The sequence below is a fragment of the Gopherus evgoodei genome, chromosome 2 (assembly GCF_007399415.2).
Source record: "Gopherus evgoodei ecotype Sinaloan lineage chromosome 2, rGopEvg1_v1.p, whole genome shotgun sequence".
NCBI classification, from domain to species: Eukaryota; Metazoa; Chordata; order Testudines; family Testudinidae; genus Gopherus; species Gopherus evgoodei.
Window position 1 is genome coordinate 297,329,693 of NC_044323.1, and position 19,817 is coordinate 297,349,509.

At 53.2% G+C, this 19,817-nt stretch overlaps 1 protein-coding gene across 1 annotated transcript in view; it reads left to right on the forward strand.

Moving 5' to 3' along the window:
- SHARPIN (SHANK associated RH domain interactor) overlaps nucleotides 1-19,817 on the forward strand; it is a 48,364-nt gene that overhangs the window by 1,740 nt on the left and 26,807 nt on the right. Inside the window, exons 2-6 of the mRNA XM_030549494.1 lie at nucleotides 14,625-14,799; nucleotides 16,975-17,091; nucleotides 17,751-17,892; nucleotides 18,445-18,535; nucleotides 18,912-19,191. Coding sequence (XP_030405354.1) covers nucleotides 14,625-14,799; nucleotides 16,975-17,091; nucleotides 17,751-17,892; nucleotides 18,445-18,535; nucleotides 18,912-19,191 — 805 coding nt within the window. The remainder of the gene's footprint in view (nucleotides 1-14,624; nucleotides 14,800-16,974; nucleotides 17,092-17,750; nucleotides 17,893-18,444; nucleotides 18,536-18,911; nucleotides 19,192-19,817) is intronic.

Below are 19,817 nucleotides of genomic sequence, written 5' to 3' on the forward strand. Positions count from 1 at the left end.
CGTTTGCTCAGCTGCCTTTGAGGCAGCAGTTGCACAGGCCTGTGCTTCCCCAACCTGGTTACTGACCCTGCCTCCAGAAGAGGATTTCATGACTGAAATCTCCCACTCCATGGCTGCTTAGGGGGCTCATGTGGTACTAGCCCTCTGGAGCCAATGCCCCCAGCAGGGACCCACCATTAGACTGGCCCCAACTGACCCCCTTGCTGACAGTCTCAGCAGAATAGCCAAGGACTGTATAGACCCTGGAGCCTGAACTCTCTTCTCACCCTTAGAGGAGGGTTCCTCTGATGCAGGCGAGTCAGCTACTAGGGACCATGTGGAAGGCAGCTCTGCACTTTCCCAGCTCTGGGATGATGGGAGGCCTCCAGAGGACAGTGATGGTCCCCCATCACTGGTCACAAGTGTCCATGTTCGCACAGTGTCTTTACAAACACTTGTCAGGTCTCCCTGTGAGTGGCATGGCCAGTAGCCATTCTCTGCTTAAAGGCTGGGCTAGAAATACCTTCCCCGACCTGTGTGTGGCTGTGGATCATGAATAACTCAGGATGAGACAGCATTGAGGGGTTCTGCAGAATAATTCAGGTGATAAAGTCCTTAGTCTCGGCTGTGAGTGTGTGACCAGCAGGCTGTAGAGATTTGTGTAGGTTTCTGACTGGGGATTGAATTCCTGGCCGTTGTACGAGATGATGTCTGGTGGGACAGGAATTCTGGAGGCCTGTCTGACTCCCAGTGTACGGCGAGGCCAGTGAGGAGAAGGAGCTGCGTTTGCATCAGAGGAGCAGAGTTCTGTTAGGTAAACAGGAACACATCAGCTTTTCCTCTCTCGCCCCCCACATCCTTCTGTGCCCCAGCCTGACATTTATTCTGGGTCTGTTCTTATACAGTGTTCATCACTGCAGGGTCTGAGTGCCTGTATGAAACAACATGACCAGCGTCTGTTCTGGGGTGGTGTTCTCTCGTCCTCTCCCCAGGGGAGAAGTGTGTGCAGGGGAGCGCTTTGTTTGGGTAGTTTAAGTATACTCACTGCTCTGTGTCTGCCAGCAAAGGCAGGTTGGAGAAATGTGCCCAGCTCTTGAAGTGGAAGGTGGAGAGGTTTAGGATGGTCTGTAGGTGGTGAGGGAGTTCATTCTGCAGGCTCAGGCTGGCCCTGAGAAAGTTATGTCTCCTTCACAGGCGAGTTTTACCCTTATTGCAGAGAGTCCATTGCGCCAGAGGAGTGGAGCTGTCGACTATGGTCTTCATCCCGGAACGTTAGGCTCTGTTAGCTATGCTGGGCCCAGGCCATGGAGCACATTGTAGATATGGACTGAGATCTTGGCCATTGTCTTCCATGGATGCCTCGGCCAAGAGGCCGGTGTCTACAGCAGTCTCCTCTCCTGGTGTAACTCATCTTTCTAACCTCTGCTTTTAACTCTCTGATGGAGGCTTTCCTCATGCAGCTCTGAGTGCTGACAGCTGCACACTGTCAGAAGGCTCTGTCTTCGCTCTTCTCCTCCTCTGGAAGCACCTACTTGGACTTGGACTTTCCCAGCTTAAACTGTCGCATCATTTCTGTGGAGATGCCACCTGACTCCATCTCCCTTTGCACTGACTGACTCCTTCCCACTCATCTCTGCCAGCCCTGGATATCTCAGGCCGAAGAGCTTCCCGAGTTAAACCCCTTCTTCTCTCTTCTGCCCCTTACTCTGTGCTGAGATAGTGTTCCCAAAGTCTCTCATGACCTCTTCCTAGCTAAAGCTCGGAACCGCCATTACCTCTCTTTGACCTGTTGGCCGCCTTCAGCGCAGTTGATCATGCACTTTTGGAAATCGTGTCCTCCCTTGACTTCCATGACTGTCTTCTCCTGGTTCTCCTCCTGCCTCTCTAATTGCTCCCTCTGGGAGTTCTTTGGGGGATCCTCCTCATCCTCCTGCAGCTTTCTGTGGAAGTTCCACTGGGCCCTGTCCTTGGTTCCCATCTTGCCTCCCTCTGCACCTTATCTCTGGTCACCTCATCTGCAAACACAAATTCAGCTCCCAGCTGTATTCTGAGGACTGACATCTACCTCTCTGCCCCAAACCTGTTTCCCTCTGTCCAAACTGAAATCTTGGTCTGTCTCTGTGACCTCTTCTCATGGATGTCTAGCTGGCAGCTCGAGCTCAACCTGGCTAAAACCAAGCTCTTAATCTCCACCCTTCCCCAAACCCACCCTGCTACCCCCTTTCTTGATGACTGTAGACAACACTACCATTCTGCCTGTCACGCAGGCGTGTAACCTGGGTGTCATCTTCAACTCAGACCTCTCTCTAGAACCTCGCATCCAGACTATACAGGTCACGCACAACATTTCTGCTTCGTGTCTCTAAGATCCAGCCTTCCTCTCCATCCACACAGCTAAACTTTTCCCCAAGCTCTCACCATCTCATTTCTCTCACAGCAGCACCCTTCCTTCTGGCTGTCTCACACACCATCTTGCCCTCCTCCCGTCCACTCAGAATGCTGCTGCCAGGATCATTGTCCCAGCCAGTTGCTCTGACCATGTCACCGCCCCCCTGCATACTTACGCTGGCTCCTCCTCTAGCTCATCAGACATACACTATTTGTTGACATTTTGAAGGCCCTTCGACTGTCCCCAGACTACTTATCACCTCTCAGTCAGTACTGAAAGGCTGAGTCCTGCCTCCAATCAACTCAGGATTCCAGCCTCCATCACCTGCTTGTTGAATTTTCAAACAGGCCCCTTCCTGCTTTCTCCTGTGCTGCCCTTCACTCTGGGGAGGAGCTTCCCATAAACATCTGCAAACCCACCTCATTTCCTCCTGCACATCCTTAACATTCTCCTTTGCCTTGATGCCTACAAAATACTTGACAGGTGGGCCCTGATGTGCTGAGAGCACAGCTTATGCTGATCAATGTCCTCTTGTTTCCTCGTCCTCGACTGTCAGTCTGTCTGTATCCACCTATTGTCTCATCTTATATGTAGGTTATAACGCTCTGGGCCAGGGACTCTCTGTGTTCTGTTTGTGCAGTGCCTACTGCAGTGGGGCTTGGACCCTGACTAGGGCTCTACGTGCTACCATAAGACGGATAACACTCCCAGTCTGTCTGTCTGTCACTGGGACATGCCGGGGCATCCACCCTAACCATGGCTCCAGAGGACATGCCCTGCCTCACTGCTGCTGAAGCCCCAAGTCTGGGGGCACATAAATTCATAGACTCTAGGACTGGAAGGGATCTCGAGAGGTCATCGAGTCCAGTCCCCTGCCCTCATGGCAGGACCAAATACTGTCTAGACCATCCCTGATAGACATTTATCTAACCTACTCTTAAATATCTCCAGAGATGGAGATTCCACAACTTTCCTAGGCAATCTATTCCAGTGTTTAACTACCCTGACAGTTAGGAATATTTTCCTAATGTCCAACCTAAATCTCCCTTGCTGCAGTTTAAGCCCATTGCTTCTTGTTCTATCATTAGAGGCTAAGGTGAACAAGTTTTCTCCCTCCTCCTGATGACACCCTTTTAGATGCCTGAAAACTGCTATCATGTCCCCTCTCAGTCTTCTCTTTTCTAATTAAACCCAAAACTAAATAAACCCAATTCCTTCAGCCTTCCTTCATAGATCATCTTCTCAAGACCTTTAATCATTCTTGTTACTCTTCTCTGGACCCTCTCCAATTTCTCCACATCTTTCTTGAAATGCGATGTCCAGAACTGGACACAATACTCCAGTTGAGGCCTAACCAGCGCAGAGTGACTTCTCGTGTCTTGTTTACAACACACCTGTTAATGTATCCCAGAATCACATTTGCTTTTTTTGCAACAGTATCACACTGTTGACTCATATTTAGCTTGTGGTCCACTATGACCCCTAGATCTCTTTCTGCCATACTCCTTCCTAGACAGTCTCCTCCCATTCTGTATGTGTGAAACTGATTGTTCCTTCCTAAGTGGAGCACTTTGCATTTGTCTTTACTGAACTTCATCCGGTTTACCTCAGACCATTTCTCCAATTTGTCCAGATCATTTTGAATTTTGACCCTGTCCTCCAAAGCAGTTGCAATCCCTCCCAGTTTGGTATCATCTGCAAACTTAATAAGCGTACTTTCTATACCAACATCTAAGTCGTTGATGAAGATATTGAACAGAACCGGTCCCAAAACAGACCCCTGCGGAACCCCACTTGTTATACCTTTCCAACAGGATTGGGAGCCATTAATAACTACTCTCTGAGTACGGTTATCCAGCCAGTTATGCACCCACCTTATAGTAGCCCCATCTAAATTGTATTTGCCTAGTTTATCTATAAAGATATCATGCGAGACCATATCAAATGCCTTACTAAAGTCTAGGTATACCGCATCCACCACTTCTCCCTTATCCACAAGGCTCGTTATCCTATCAAAGAATGCTATCAGATTAGTCTGACACGATTTGTTCTTTACAAATCCATGCTGGCTATTCCCTTTCACCTTACCACCTTCCAAGTGTTTGCACATGATTTCTTTAATTACTTGCTCCATTATCTTCCCTGGCACAGAAGTTAAACTAACTGGTCTGTAGTTTCCTGGGTTGTTTTTATTTCCCTTTTTATAGATGGGCACTATATTTGTCCTTTTCCAGTCTTCTGGAATCTCTCCCGTCTCCCATGACTTTCCAAAGATAATAGCTAGCGGCTCAGATACCTCCTCTATTTTAACTCCTTGAGTATTCTAGGATGCATTTCATCAGGCCCTGGTGACTTGCAGGCATCTAACTTTTCTAAGTGATTTTTAACTTGCTCTTTTTTTATTTTATCTTCTAAACCTACCCTCTTCCCGTAAGCATTCACTATGTTAGACATTCCTTCACACTTCTCAGTGAAGACCGAAACAAAGAAGTCATTAAGCATCTCTGCCATTTCCAAGTCTCCCGTTACTGTTTCTCCCTCCTCACTGAGCAGTGGGCCTACTCTGTCCTTGGTCTTCCTCTTGCTTCTAATGTATTGATAAAAAGTCTTCTTGTTTCCCTTTATTCCCATAGCTAGTTTGAGTTCATTTTGTGCCTTTGCCTTTCTAATCTTGCCCCTGCATTCCTGTGTTATTTGCCTATATTCATCCTTTGTAATCTGACCTAGTTTCCATTTTTTATGAGACTCCTTTTTATTTTGTAGGTCACGCAAGATCTCATGGTTAAGCCAAGGTGGTCTTTTGCCACATTTTCTATCTTTCCTACCCATTGGAATAACTTGCTTTTGGGCCCTTAATAGTGTGCCCCTCGTGCTAGTGCATGCACATCCACACCGGCACTCCCACGGGACGTCAGCTGCAAAAGAGCCTAGTCAGTCCAGCAGCAAAGGGGGCGTTGGGATTCCCTCTTGTTCTTCCTAAATCCCCCACCCTCGACTCCAGGTGGTCCAGGATGCTGGAGCCTGGGAGCAGGACCACATCTCCTCCAGCCTCTGCCAGGGCATCCTGTCCACTCTCCCCTCACCTCCTCTCTCCACTTCCCTGGGTTCCTGTCTCCAAGTACAATCAAATACCTTCCTCCTGTTCCCAGAGCTCTGTCTTCCTGCCCTGCTCGCCTGGAACTTCTTAGCCACCTGCCTCCCCTGCACTGCACTGCTCCAGACTGGGGCTCCTGCCGCTTCCCCACTCGCCTCGTGCGCACTGCTGTTTGGTAGGAAATAATCCCTGCCCCATTACCACTCCACAGTATTGCTGTGGTGAGTGCTAGTGCAGGTAAAAATGCTTGTGCCCTGTCTGCTCTAGTGCTCACTGGTGGATGTGCACAGGGCTAGTGCCAGGGAGGGGTTCCCAAAAAGGGGCAGACAGCCCCTGGGATTCTCCAGTTGCAGGGTGCTCTTTCCTTTATGCAAAAAGAACAGGAGCACTTGTGGCACCTTAGAGACTAACACATTTATTTCAGCATGAGCTTTCGTGGGCTGCAGCCCACTTCTTCGGATGCACAGAATGGAACACATAGTGAGGAGATAAATATACACATACAGAGAGCATGAAAAGATGGGAGTTGTCTAACCAACTCAGAGGCCAATTAAGTAAGAAAAAAACTTTTGAAGTGATAATCAAGGTAGCCCAGTACAGACAGTTTGATAAGTGTGAGAATACTTACAAGGCGAGATAGCCCAGTACAGACATTACAAACATTGAATCTATCTTGATTATCACTTCAAAAGTTTTTTTCTTACTTAATTGGCCTCTCAGAGTTGGTAAGACAACTCCCACCTTTTCATGCTCTCTGTATGTGTATATTTATCTCCTCACTATGTGTTCCATTCTATACATCCGAAGAAGTGGGCTGTAGCCCACGAAAGCTTATGCTCAAATAAATGTGTTAGTCTCTAAGGTGCCACAAGTACTCCTGTTCTTTTCACGGATACAGACTAACACGGCTGCTACTCTGAAACCTTTCCTTTATGCTCTAACATCTGCCTGATGCTCATCTGCCTCTGAGTCCCTCCCTCTCTCTCAGCTCTCCATTTCTCATTGGTGTGTGAGCAGGACCGGCGCTAGGGGTTTGAGCGCCCTAGGCGGCTGGCAATTTCGCCACCCCGTGCGCTGGTCCTGCGGCTCCGGTGGAGCTGCCGCAGTGGTGCCTGCAGGAGGTCCACTGGAGCTGCGCGAGCAGCCGACCGTCCGCAGGCACGACTGCAGCAGCTCCACCGAAGCCGTGGACCAGCGGACCCTCCGTAGGCACCACTGCGGCAGCTCCACCGGAGCTGCCTGCTGCCGCCTCTGGCAAAATGCCGCCCACCAATTATTCTGGCGCCCTAGGCGATTGCCTAGGCTGCCTAAATGGTAGCACGGGGCTCTCTGGACGCAGGCTGCTGCGTGTGTGGAGGCTGCTACAGGAAATGTGATCTGGTAAAGGCCAGGGCCTCTCAGCTTTCATTGGAAATGTTCTCTAGGGCAAGCTGAGGTCATGTCACCTTGCCTGCTTGCTGCTCCTGTGCTGCGTGGGTAGCTCAGCTGTGTCGCCGCAGCTCCTTCCCTTCCCCGAGACAGGCGCCTGCTCTCTGCTGCATGTGCTACTCGTGCCTGTGCTGAATGTAGAGGGCTAAGGACATCCCCTAGCAGAGGATGTTGCAGAATTTCCAGCGGGGGTGAATGGAAAGGAGACAGGCTTCATTTTGTACTTCTGCTGGCTCGGTCTCCCCCTCTGATCGCTTACCTGGGGACTCTGGACAAGTTCGCTTCTGTCTGGGGTTGGATTTCACCAAAGAGCCATTTTAGGTGACTCCCCTTCCCTACCCTGTCTCTTGCACAGCTGACCTCCAGGGCAGGTGGGTTTATGTCAGCAGAACCCTGGCTGGGGGGGTATTTTCCCTTGGGCTGTAAGGCTGCTACTGGACGGTTATTTACAGGAAGAGCAGGGCAGTGCGCTAAAAACCCTCCTTTGTAGCATCTGAGGCTTAACACTGCCCCCCTTTCTAAGCCCAGGTGCGCCAGCCTGAGTCAGCGTAGCCAAGCACCCACCCCACTATGACCCTTGGGTCATCTGCCTTTTAAAGAAACAGGTTTTCCTGCCTTGTGCAACACAGGCTGGTGACACTGCAGTGAACCTGGCCCCCACTGCTGCTAGCAGATGACAAATGACTTTCTCCTCAGCTGATGGATTGGCAGTGAGTGTAAAGACATGTGAGGGCACTTCATGAAAGCCCCACTTCTGCTTCAAGCACAGCCAGGCTGTGGGACCAGCGGGTAACGCTCAGACCTGGCATGGTGTAGAGGGGTAGCTCGCCCTGACTCGGCTGGGCATGGAACAGCAGGGTCTTCTCCTCTGCGGTCCCCTGCTCACAGGGGCTCATAGACTCATAGACTCTAGGACTGGAAGGGACCTCGAGAGGTCATCGAGTCCAGTCCCCTGCCCTCATGGCAGGACCAAATACTGTCTAGACCATCCCTGATAGACATGCAGCCCTGTGTTGTCCCATTGGTTCTCATGGCTGGCCCTCCGCAAGAGGCTTGACCCCTGGGAAATTCTTTTCATTTGTTATACATTTTTGGAAATGTCGTCTTGTTTAGTTTTATGCATTCCCCTACCCTGGGGGTCAGGTCCTCCCCTGGTGGTGATGGTGGAGGTGGGGAGTTGCACATGAGCCTTCCCTGCACTCTTCCCACAACAGCAGCTCCTGTCCTGTGGGTCTGGCTCCCTGCACTGGGCATTGCAACCTGGTGCATAGCACTTGAGTTTGGCCTGGCTGCTCCTCAGTCATGATGTCAGGGGGTGGAGGGTGGCCAGGAGTGAGTCATGCTGCACCCCCCATGCTAGGTTGCAATTTCAGGAGCAGGGAGCTGGGCCCAGCCCTGCAGGACAAGAGCCCCTGCTGCAGGATGGGTTTTTCCATTTTTTTCCATGTTGTTTCACATTTGCAAAAAACCAGGGCTCTACCAATAGTCCCACCCGGGCTGGGGCAAACCGAGTCCAGCCCAACAGGACACCCACACATCAGGTCTTCAGCCTGCATTCAGGCTTTCCTGCCTTTCAGCCTCTCTCCAGGGCTTTCCCTGCCGCTGTCCTCACAGGGCTGGGAGGGGAACTCAGGTCCATCTTCCACTCTGGGCTCCAGTATGGGGGCTCGCTAAGCAGCTACGGGCTATCTGCTCAGACCTCCTGCTTCCTCCCTCTCCCTGTCGCTAGGCCTTTCGCACAGCAGCTCCTCGGGCTCACTCCTCTGCAGATCCTAAAAGAAAGGAGATTAGTTACAAGGAGCAATACAAATGTAAAGGCCCTGCACCAGGCTACCTGAGCCGCAGAGGCTCTGGCGTTCTCAGTGTGGCCCCTGACCCCAGGCCTCCAGACACGCTCTAGGTTTCCGCTGGCCCTAGCTGGGCCTTCCCTCATGAGCTGCCATAAGAGGTCCATTACTTCCCTTTTTAAACCAACCCCTCCAGGCTTGACACTTCTCTGTGTCTGTCTACACAGCAGGGGCGGCTCCAGGCCCCAGCACGCCAAGCGTGTGCTTGGGGCAGCATGCTGCGGGAAGCGCTCTGCCGGTCGCTGGGAGGGCGGCAGGCGGCACCTGGGCGAGGTCCACCAAAGCCGCGGGACCAGCGGACCCTCCGCAGGCACGCCAGCGGGAGGTCCACCAGAGCCAAGGGACCGGCGACCCTGCCAGCCCACTTGCTCAGGGGCTGGGCTGCGGGCTGTTTCACTGCTCTGTGTACTCTGGCCTTGGGCTGCAACCCGAGCTCTGGGACCCTCCCATCTCACAGGGTCCTAGAGCCCAGAGGTGTGCACAGCCATGAAAGAGCCCCACAGCCTGAGCTGGCCATCGGGTGTAGGTTTCTCTTTGCTGTGTAGACAGATCCTGCCAGGGGTAACAGGGTGGAGCTGATGGAGTCCCCAGGCTCTCATTACCGCCTTCCAGGGGAGGAACGGGTTGCTTAGTGGTTTGAGCATTGGCCTGCTAAACCCAGGGCAGTGAGTTCAATCCTTGAGGGGGCCACTTAGGGATCTGGTCTTGCTAGTGAAGGCAGGGGACTGGATTCGATTACCTTTCAGGGTCCCTTCCAGTTCTGTAAGGTAGATATTGTTGTTAGATGTGTTGTTAGATGTTACCGGTGTGGTGCTCTGCTCTCTCCTTGTTGGTATCACTCGGCTGCGTGCGTGTGTTCCCTCTGTGTGCTGCCCCAGCTCTGCGCAGATAGCTAACACAGCAGACCCGAAGAGAACCCCCAATGACCACAGAGTCTAGTAAGGTACGAAGGCACGTCGGCCACGTTTATTGCCGTATTGGATACAATAATAGTTCCCTGTAGGTTTCTTAGCCTAACTCAGGGCATACTACGAATATGTACCCACCGTCAATGGACTCGGCTCAGTTAGTGGCGGGACTTTCCACTGCCCCCTCAGCAGGACAAAGATATCACCAATCGACATTCTAATACACGGGTACAAACAAGTTACACATCACTCCTGACGTATTGAGGTACAACCCTTCTATGTAGCAAGGTACAACCCCTCTACGTGGTAAGGTGCCGCCTCTCACCTTGTACATGTTGGTTCGATCAAAACAGCTCTAGCCATCATATTACCCTTTTGCCCCTGTCATTGGGATGGGTCAGTCTGTTCCTTGTTATCTGTGTGGAATGTGCAAGAATGTGAATGTTCTGATCTCTAGTGTCCAGTACCTTTTAGGTACGTATCTTCTTGCAGCATCTGCCCTTTCCTTGCCAGCTTCTGTGAGCAGAGCCTGCCTCTGGCTCGCAGCTTCACTTTGCTTTATGTTAGCAAAGTCTTGGCCATTATTTTAGTTCAGGCCTCTGGCCTCATACTGGGCCTTTATCAGGGCCTTCACGTACTACAGATATATCTCCGTATATTAATAGTGTCTCACTGTTTCCCTGTAGTCTGCTGTTCAGATCCATCTGTTGTCTAGCCTTAGACTTAGGCTGTAAACTCTCTGGGGCAGAGTGTGTCTGCACAGTGCCCAGCACGGTGGAGTTCTGGGCCACCACTAGAGCTCCAGGCTCTAGGGTAATCAAATGGATAATGATGCTAGAGGACTTGCCATGGGATCCCGTGATCAGAAGAGATGCCAGGTGGGCAGTGAAGAGTCCAACGTCTGTCACGGCTAGGGAAGCAGTGCACAGACTGGGGCCTGGCCATTGGAGCGGGAGTGCATTGTGAGAGAACTGGACTTGTGGAGGAAGAGAGGCAGGGGGCTTGCGTATGCTAATAGGGCAGAAGTGCGCCCAGGAAGCAGCCCCTAGGAAAGTCGATTGAGCAGAGTAGTCCAAGTCCAGTCATAAGTCCAAACTCCTCGACTCCAGGAAACGGAGTCTGGATCTTTGGAGCCAAAATGTGTGTTTATCCTAAAGGAAAGTGCTGAAGAACCTAATTACCAGACAGGTAGTGGGGCAGTGTGAGGGAAGGGCCAGTGAATGCTCCAAGCTCCATCTGTGCCTGATTCCAGCTTTGAGAGCCGACCTCTCCAGGTAACAGTCCAAATACAGTTAAGAGGAGCTGCCACCTACCACTCCCAGATCTTACCTGCAGCCTGGCCAGCTCAGTAGAGCTGCTCTCCTCTTCAAGCCACGCCCTTCTTCCCTGCCCCTCCAACCACAGGCCTTTTCCTCTCCCATATCTGACCTCTGTCCTGCTCAGAGCACCTGCTAGGTTGGAGACCTGCCCGTTGCCTCTCGGGAGGATCCCTGGCTTGGGCCTTCGCCAGGTTTTACGGACCTCACTTTGTCACTGACAACAGACTTTGCTTAAGATGCAGCTAGAAATGATCTCAGGACTCACTGCCCTACCCAGCACCCAGAGGTGCGCTGGGTCCTATCATGGAAATGGACAGACGAGCTCTCTGCTCCCCAGCACTTAGTCTCCTCTTCGAGGCGGCTCCAGGAGCAGGTGTAACAAGCAGCCAGGAGGCTGGATGAGGAAGGACAGCCATGTGGTCACTCTGCTTGGGCACCTGTTCATCCTGACAGTTCCCTTAGTCATACTGCATGGGGTGTGAATTCTCACACACTCAGAGGAGGTCTCCTTCCTGCCCACCAAGACAGGGCCCACCCCTCTCTGGAGTGCAGCGACCCTGTGATTGATTTTAGAAACAATCAATCACTTTATAAAAGAGGCTAATACTTCTCACATTATGTGTAGAAAATGGGGTTTCGCCTCCTTTCCTCCTGGCCAGGGGTCCAGCATGACAGATGGCCCTGTCCGGCACCTCTCATAAGGCCTTTGGACAACAGCCAGTTCGCAGCAAAGCAGGAGGAGAATACGGATGTATTCTTCTGTGTCATGGCTTCACTGTACGGATCCTGCTGCCCAGTGCTGTGCGTGTGGCTGACACCGATTGCTGTCTGGCTTCTCATTGGCTCAGGCACGATACAGCTTCCAGTTACGCATCCAAGTACAGTGGCAAATACCTGGATCACTCCTCATTTTAATCCCCCTCCCCGGCATCCATGGTGGCTGAGGCTCCAGCATTGGGCTAGCAAGAGCCAGAAAGTGAAATGGCCTGGCTCTAATTTCACGGGCCCAGCTGAGAAGAGAACAGGAAAACCCGTTTTGTGGATTGCTGGGGGGGGAGGAATACATGCCAATGTTCAACTCTAGTCACCCTTTCTGGGGGGGATGAGGGGGGTGTTTAGTACAGGAAGTGAAACTTAAAACAAAAAAAGCCAGACAATGTCCCTTGAAGCTCTTGCGCCACCTCCATTTTTACATGCAGCATTAAACCCTAAAGTGCCTTCACTGCCCGCCTGCTGTCTGGTCCCTGGCTGTGCTGTGAGAGGCAATGCATGGCCTGCTGGTAGATCTGGAAAGCAGTGTGGCCCTGCGGAGCTCCTCTCCCCGTTCTGAGAGAGGCAGCAGGGACAGCCAGCTCTCCAGAGCTGCTTTACTTTTACCAGGGATAGCTTTAACCTGAAGTAAGGCTAGACGGGAGGGGGCACTAGTGACAAATTATTTATATTGGGCCGTGGCTGTGCATGGGCCATCACAGGCCACAGAAGTGAGGTCCCTGCCCCCTGGAGTTCAGGCTCATGTTAGAAGAGAGGATGACCGGACATGGACAGTCAGACAAACAGGAGATGGTGTCATAGGTGTGGCTAGAACCAAAGAATGGCCGTACTGGGTCAGACCAATGGTCCAGCTAGCCCAGTATCCTGTCTTCCGACAACGACCAGAGCAATTTGAGTGATCCATCCTATCATCCAGTTCCAGCTTCTGGCAGTCAGAGATTTAGAGACACCTAGAACATGGGGCTAATAGCCATTGATGGACGTATCTCCCAGGAACTTATCCAGGTCTTTTTTGAATACAGTTGTAGTTTTGGCCTTCACACCATCCCCAGCCAAGCAATTCCACATGATAACTGAGTTGTGTGAAGAAGTACTTGCTTTGTTTATTTTAAGCCTGCTGCCTGTTAATTTAACCGGGGGGCCCCTGGCTCTTTTGGTAGGTGAAGGGGTAAATAAGAGTTTTTCTCCACACCAGTCATGATTTTATAGACCTCTGCCACCTCCCTCCTTAGTCATCTGTTTTCCAGCTGAACCGTCCCAGTCTTTTTAATCTCTCCTCATACGGAAGCCGTTCCACAACCCTAATAATTTTTGTTGCCCTTCTCTGCCCTTTTTCAAATTCTAATCTTTTTTGAGATGGGGCAACCAGACCTGCATGCTGTGTCCCAGGCGTGGGCATACCATGGATTTATATAGCAACATTATGGTATTTTCTGTCATCTTCTCTATCCCTTTCCTAATGGTTCCTAACTTTCTGTTCGCTTATTTTGGCTCCTGCTGCACGTTGAGTGGATGTTTTCAGAGAACTATCCACAGTGACTCCAAGATCTTTTTCCTGAGCAGTAACAGCTAAATTAGATCCCATCATTTTGTACATAGAGTTGGGATTGTGTTTTCTAATGTGCATTACTTTGCATTTATCAACATAGAATTTCATCTGCTCTGTTGTCACCCAGTGTGACGAGATCCCTGTGGCACTCTGTAGTGTGTTTTGCCATTAATTGTAGCACCCCCTGCTGGCAGAGCATGACACTGCACCGCCCTCCTCAATTTCTCCTCACCAGGGTCCTCTGTCTGTCTGGGAGAGTCACGTGGCTCAGTCACTGGGAGTTCCAGCTCCCTTCCAAGGGAACACAAGTCCAGACAAGCAAAGGTTCTTCTGTCCTGCCTATGTGTTTTCCACCCACCTCCAGACTCCGCTCCTAGTGCCTTCTGGACTACCTTGAAGTCTCTCTGCTCTGGGGTAGAGTGCTGGCTCCCAGGCTGCTTCCTGGAGTCCCCTCCTTCTTCCCACCCTTCCCTCTGGGCCTTCCACAGCTACTCAACTTGCCCCCAGGCTTCCTCCTCCAAACTCAGTTCTCTGGGCCCTCTTATGAGGCCGAGGTGTTTCAGACTGTTTCACCTGACCCTAGTTAATCCTGGGAGGCAACTAATTATGGCACAGGTGGGGCTAACTGAACAGGGCTGACTAGCCCCAGGCCTTGTGGCCCTTAAAGGGGCAGGCCACCCTGTTACAGAGGGGCCTTGGGGTTTGGAGAGTGGTCCCCTCCGAGAGCCACTGCACAGGGCATTTCTAGGTCTCACTCTTTTTAGATGTCTGTTGTGGTTTTGTGCTCCCAGAGGGTGACAAATAGAAGTGGCAGTGGCCATGTCCTCTCTCTGTGGTGATGGAGCCAGCTGCGTCTTGCTGAAACACGCTCCTGTGAGATACCTTGGGCTGAAATGGTGCAGGACAGGTGGAGGATTGCAGGGTACTTCTGTTTTGGTAACGTGTGAACTGTGCACTGCCCAGGATTTTGGTGTCACGCCCTCACGTCTGCTCACCAGACACGCACAGGTCGTCACGCGTTACGTTCAAGGGCTGGCCCTGCTCCCGTCGTGCCCTCTTGTAGACTCAGCATGGAAGCTCCTTGAGATAGGGCTGCTGTTGGCTCCGATCCTGCAGACTTAGGCACTTGCTTAACTTCACTTGCAGCAGTTTTCTTAAGCACCTCGCGCAGCATCGGCCCTTAACATCTGGTAAGAGGGTCTCTGGAATGTCTCAGGTTACTGGAGCCCTGGCCAAAGACAGGGGCCAGAGAGCAGTGTGTGTGTGGGGAGGGGGAAGGCATGTTGCCTTGCTCACGCCTTGGGGGTGGCCTCATGACCCTCTCCTTGGTCTGTCCCCAGAGCATTGCAGAGTATAACCTCAAAGACATCTCGTACACAGTGAAGAACGCCTCATGCCACGAGCTGATGGTCCTTAGCAGCTCAGATGACCCCATGGTGTTTCACTTTGAAGATGAGCGGGAGGCACAGAAGTGGTGGACGGTTGTCAGCAGCTCCCTGCGGGAGGTGCAGAAAGGTCAGCAATGGCAGGCCGGGTTCTCAGGGGTGGGCTGTGTCCCGGTAGCATTCGCATGTTAGAGAGCGAGACACAGGGGGTATAATGCAGGGGCAATGCCAGGTTTCTCCTGGCCCAGGGCAGCACTGGCACCTCGTCCAGAGCCCCAAGGCCGTAGCCGCGGTATGTAACAAGGAGCAGATTGCAGGTCCCTCTCATATGGGGATATTGACAGCGGGTAGGCTCGGTGCTGCTGTTAAAGTGGCTCAGCTGGGTAGCACCACAGCCTCCACCTCTCACATCCGCTGGGTCTGGACAGCGGGGCGCGTGTCATCTGAGGTGCATGGTGTGTCTCTGGTGGTAAGCAGCAGCCTGGATTTGCTCTGTCAGTGGTGGCAATCTGGCGAATAGCACTGGCTGGGGGCTCCAGGAAAGCAGTGGCCAGTCTCTGGCTGGGCTGTGCACTGGTTGTGGGTGGGACGCAGGCGGGCAGGCAAGCAGTGTCTGTGTCAGAGCTAGGCTGTGGGCCGCTGCTGTGCACTGGTCAGTTATCAAGCTGGGGACCGGAGTTGGGGTTGAGCCGGATCAGGATACCAAGGAGTCAGGGTCAGGCACCAGGTTACAGACAGGAGGCAAGTAGCAGAATTGGGGATGAACCAGGGTCAGGAGCTGGAGTTCAGGGTCCACAGCAAGGCATGGGCTGGAGTGGAAGCAAGCACACAATCTGCGTGTGCTCAGACAGCCCCCTGACTAGCTTCCTGGTGTGTGTAACGGCACTGGCAATCAGGAGGCTACAGTACTTCCTGCAGTGCCTAGCTTCACAGGTCCCCCCGCTGGAACCTGGCCTGAGGTCCCATGGCGAGGCCCAGAACCTCCATGGTCCCAGGTTCTAGTCTGGCAGGTGCTTACAGGCTGGGCGTCAGCAGGACTCAGATGTGGAGAGGCAGGCAGCAGAACTGATGCTCTCCCAAGCAACACCCACTCTGACACTAGAAGGACTCACCATTGCAGATTATATAGTTCTGTGTGTGGCTGTTCCTCCTGTCTGTGCTGTGATCAGCAAGAGAGAGTTAATGTTTACACTGCTGTTATTAGGCTTAAGAATTAACACTCAGCTATGATGAGTGGTGCAGTCCATAATCCTTGGGCGGTGGTTTCAGGTTGGCTGTAGGCTCGGCATGTGTTGCTGAAGTGGGTGCTCCTGATTCACCTTTCAAAGTTTTTCCTCACAACTGTAAGGGCTAGAGACGTAGATATCTGTGTTTTTGTAAGGCTAGCTGAGATTCTGGAGCCCCTGGTGGCAACCCTCAGGAGTACTGGCTAACTGAGCCACCGCGAGCAAGCGCCGCTTGACCCCTGAGTGACAGAGTGCCAGCAGGGTGCGGGTGCCATGTCTCTTCTCTCGGGCCACAGTTAGCCATGGAGAGAACTCACTGCCTTGTCTGTATAGTTTAGTACAGATTGGTCAGTGGATTTAATGCTGATTCAAGCCAGAGACTGCTGGGGCTGGTATAGCGCTGGCTGGTTCCCTGCAGCGCTCTGCCAGTGCACAGCCATCCTGGCCTGCAGCGCTCTGCCAGTGCACAGCCATCCTGGCCTGCAGCGCTCTGCCAGTGCACAGCCATCCTGGCCTGCAGCGCTCTGCCAGGGCCTTGGCATGAGATTGCCAGACTACTTGTACCAGCAGCTGCCCAAGGTCTCTTCCTCCCGCCCTGGCCTTGCCCTTGCTAGGAGGGAAGATAAGCCTCACAGTGAGGGAGCGAACTGGTGGGAGGAGGTCTGGAGAGATAGGAAGGGCCTGGGAGTAACTGCACAGATTCCCCCAGGCAAGAGGGAAGGTGCTCGCCCGCAGGACGGGAGGAGCAGAAACGCTGACACTGCCCGAAGGGGTGCCCTGAGGACCCAGGGAAACAGTGTGTGCCTGCGCCCTCGGGTGCTGCGATTGTCGGGGTAACTGTGACCGTGGCGGGCGAAGCATTTCAGACTGTGTGCGCGTGAGCTGACGTTAGCCCTTCAGTCGCCGGACACCTGGGTGGGGTAGATTGCGATTGCACCCCTGCCATTCGCAGCCTCTCCAGGAAGGCTCCATACTGACCTGACTTTTCCTTGCAGAACTAACACCAGAGCTTCCCAGGGGTGGCGCGGGTTTGGCTGCCCTGTCTTCTATAGCTACAGCGTCTCCTGGTTCTCTTTCAGCTGCCGAGAGTCCCAGTGTGCTGGTGTCACAGCTCACTCCCCTGCCCTCTGCCAGCGGGAATGCACTGCCCGTGCTGCCATCAGACGCGTCTCCCTCCTTGGAGCTCTCAAATAAAGGTAGTGAAGAGTGGAGGGTTCCTTGGCCCTTCGTGTAGGACAGGAATTGTCACCGCACGGTAGCTGCGGGTGTGAAAGCCCAGGGCCAGGAGTCCAGCTCCGCCTGCTTGCCATGCTCAGGCTGCCAGACTCCTCTCTGAAAGCCGCCAGCTCTGTAGGCCTGGGACACAGTGGCCAGAGATCAGTGCCTGGGTGCTCAGCCTGTGTGGGAGTTCGGTTTGGACGCTCAGGTCAGCTGAGTTCAGCTTGACAGAAATTACTAAACTCTTGGTTGTTTCAGCCAGTGCCCTTCTTTGCTCCCGCAAAATCCCCTTTTCTCTCCCTCTGCCCTGCGTGTGCCCTCTAGCAAGGGCAAGTGCCACAGGCCACGCCGGCTGAGGCATGCAGAGGGGTAGTGCAGGGCAGGCGGGGGCTGCTGCTCCTCCTGGGGGCTGCACGCCCGGCCCTGGGTGGCCAGAGTCAGGGGCTGACCCCAGGGGAGGAGCACTTCCCCAGTCTCCCTTCGGAGCCTGAGTGCTGCTCCTGGACTAGCCGCTGGCCTGCACACAAGGCCAGAAGGAGCACTCCAGTGCCCACCACGAGGCAGGGCCACTGACGGTGCCCCATGGGGACACATTGACACAAACTCCCCCTAGCTCGGTGTCTCTTGCCTTTCCTAGAGGAGTTAGCGCTCCGCCTCGCTAGAGCCGTTGAGCTCGGGGATGAACAGGCGGCCTCGCAGTGTGCCATGGCGCTGGCTCGGCAGCAGGCCTCCTTGCACGTTCTACTGAAGGAATCCAGCTACCCCGCCAACGAGATCAGGTGAGCCCTTCGCACTCGCCATGGGCAGCCTGCACCTTCCCTGCATGGAGCCAAATGCCAGTGGCCAATCTCTCTCGCTCTGCAATTGCTCCTTACTCCTGCCCTGAACATCCAGCGCTTCCAAAGGTGCCCTGGAGCCCTCTGGGGCAGGGGTGGTCTGGCACAATGGGGACCCAATCCTGACAGGGGCCTTCAGGTGCCATCAGACTAGAAACAGTCAGTAAGCGTCTCTCCTCTCCTAATGCTCTGCAGAGCAAAGGGCTTTACTTTGAACTAGCTTCTCCCGTGCTGAGGCATGTGCGGAGCTCACCGTCAGCACGCCTTGGCCCCTCTGTCCCTTGCGTCTTTCCTGGAAAGCCCTTGTGCTGGAACACGGGCGTGAGCACTGTGCGTTGGGGCAGAGGTGGTGTCTGGGTGTAACATGCTGGGCAAGGCAGCGCTGGGATTTCTCTACCCCTGGAGCCTGCTTGTCCCTGGCCTTCAGGGTGTGTCTAGAAGCCAGTGCAGCACTAACATAGACCCCGCTGACGGGTACCGGGCCTCTTCTCTTAGAATGAAGGTTGGAGTGGAAGATGCGATGTGCTCGGCCAACATCACCATCAGAGTCCATGCTCGCATGACCATTGGGACGCTGAGGCAGCAGGTATTACACAGTGCTACGGCACCTCCCCTCCTGTGATTGCCTGGAGGAACTGGGCCATGGGATGCCAAGTCCCACTGGCCCACGGAGCTCATTGCCTGCCTTTTAGCAAGGCCACCCAGAAATGCTTCAGCTGTAAATTCTTAGCTGTGCTGCATGGCTGCTGGCTCCATGTCTGGAGAGAGAGCTGGGGATCCAGTCTGCTCCTTTCCTGTAGCAGGGCTGGTGGTGGTTCACTGGGGTATGAGGAACGCTGGTGAACACTAGTTTGAACCCAGCTTGGCGCAAAGCCGCAAGGTAGAGCCGAAAGCTTCTGAGAGGCGTGCCGTGTGGGGATGCCATGGTGGTGGAATGTCCGTTGCCTTCTCCCACTCTGCAGGTTTTCCAGGATTACGGGTTCCACCCCAGCGTGCAGCGGTGGATCATCGGCCAGTGCCTGTGCGTGGATGATCGGACGATAGGCTCGTATGGCATTCGGAAGGATGGAGACACAGCCTTCCTGTATCTGCTGTCAGCCAAGAAGGCCAACCTGTCCGAGCAGCGCTGCGAGGAGGACCAAGCACTGGTCATGCTGCCCCTGGCCCCCTCGCTCCCAGACAGCTCTGGCACCGATGAGAAACGCAAATACAGCACCTTGCCAAACGTGGCTCCAAAGAAAGGTCTGACGTGCTTCCTACTGCTCACAGATGGGAACCCTAGGCGGGGTTGGGGCCAGATCCTCCGGTGGAGTGACCAGGCTCAGTGTCCCCCAAGACAGGGGAGCCAGCCACCTGGACGGACCCTAGCTGAGGATTGGGCCAGGGGTTTGTTACTGCTGAAATGCTTCCAGTCCCAGGCGTGGGGCCAGAGAGACAGGCACAGCTGCAGGGTCTTAATGTGTGGATGAGACAGTGGTGTAGGGAGGAGGATTTAGGATTATTAGGAACTGGGGAACCTTTTGGGAAAGGAGCCCACACAGGAAGGATAGGCTGCCCCTAACTCACAACAGAACCAGATTGCTGGTGTGTACAGTTCAGAAGGTAGATGGACTGGGGGAAAGCCGACGGGTGCAGAGGAATATGTGGTTCAGACAGAGATTGCCCCTAAGGGAGGATCTATTAATGGAGATTTTCTATATCCTTGTAAGAAGGAGAGGATGGAAGTTGGTAAAGCACAGGTAGGAGGTAGTGAGGAACAGTCAGATGTAAAAGTCCCATTTAAATCTAACACATGAAGGCAAGGAACTGAATATTGGCAGAATGTACAAGTGCTTGTATACAGATGCTGGAAGTGTAACTATTAAGAT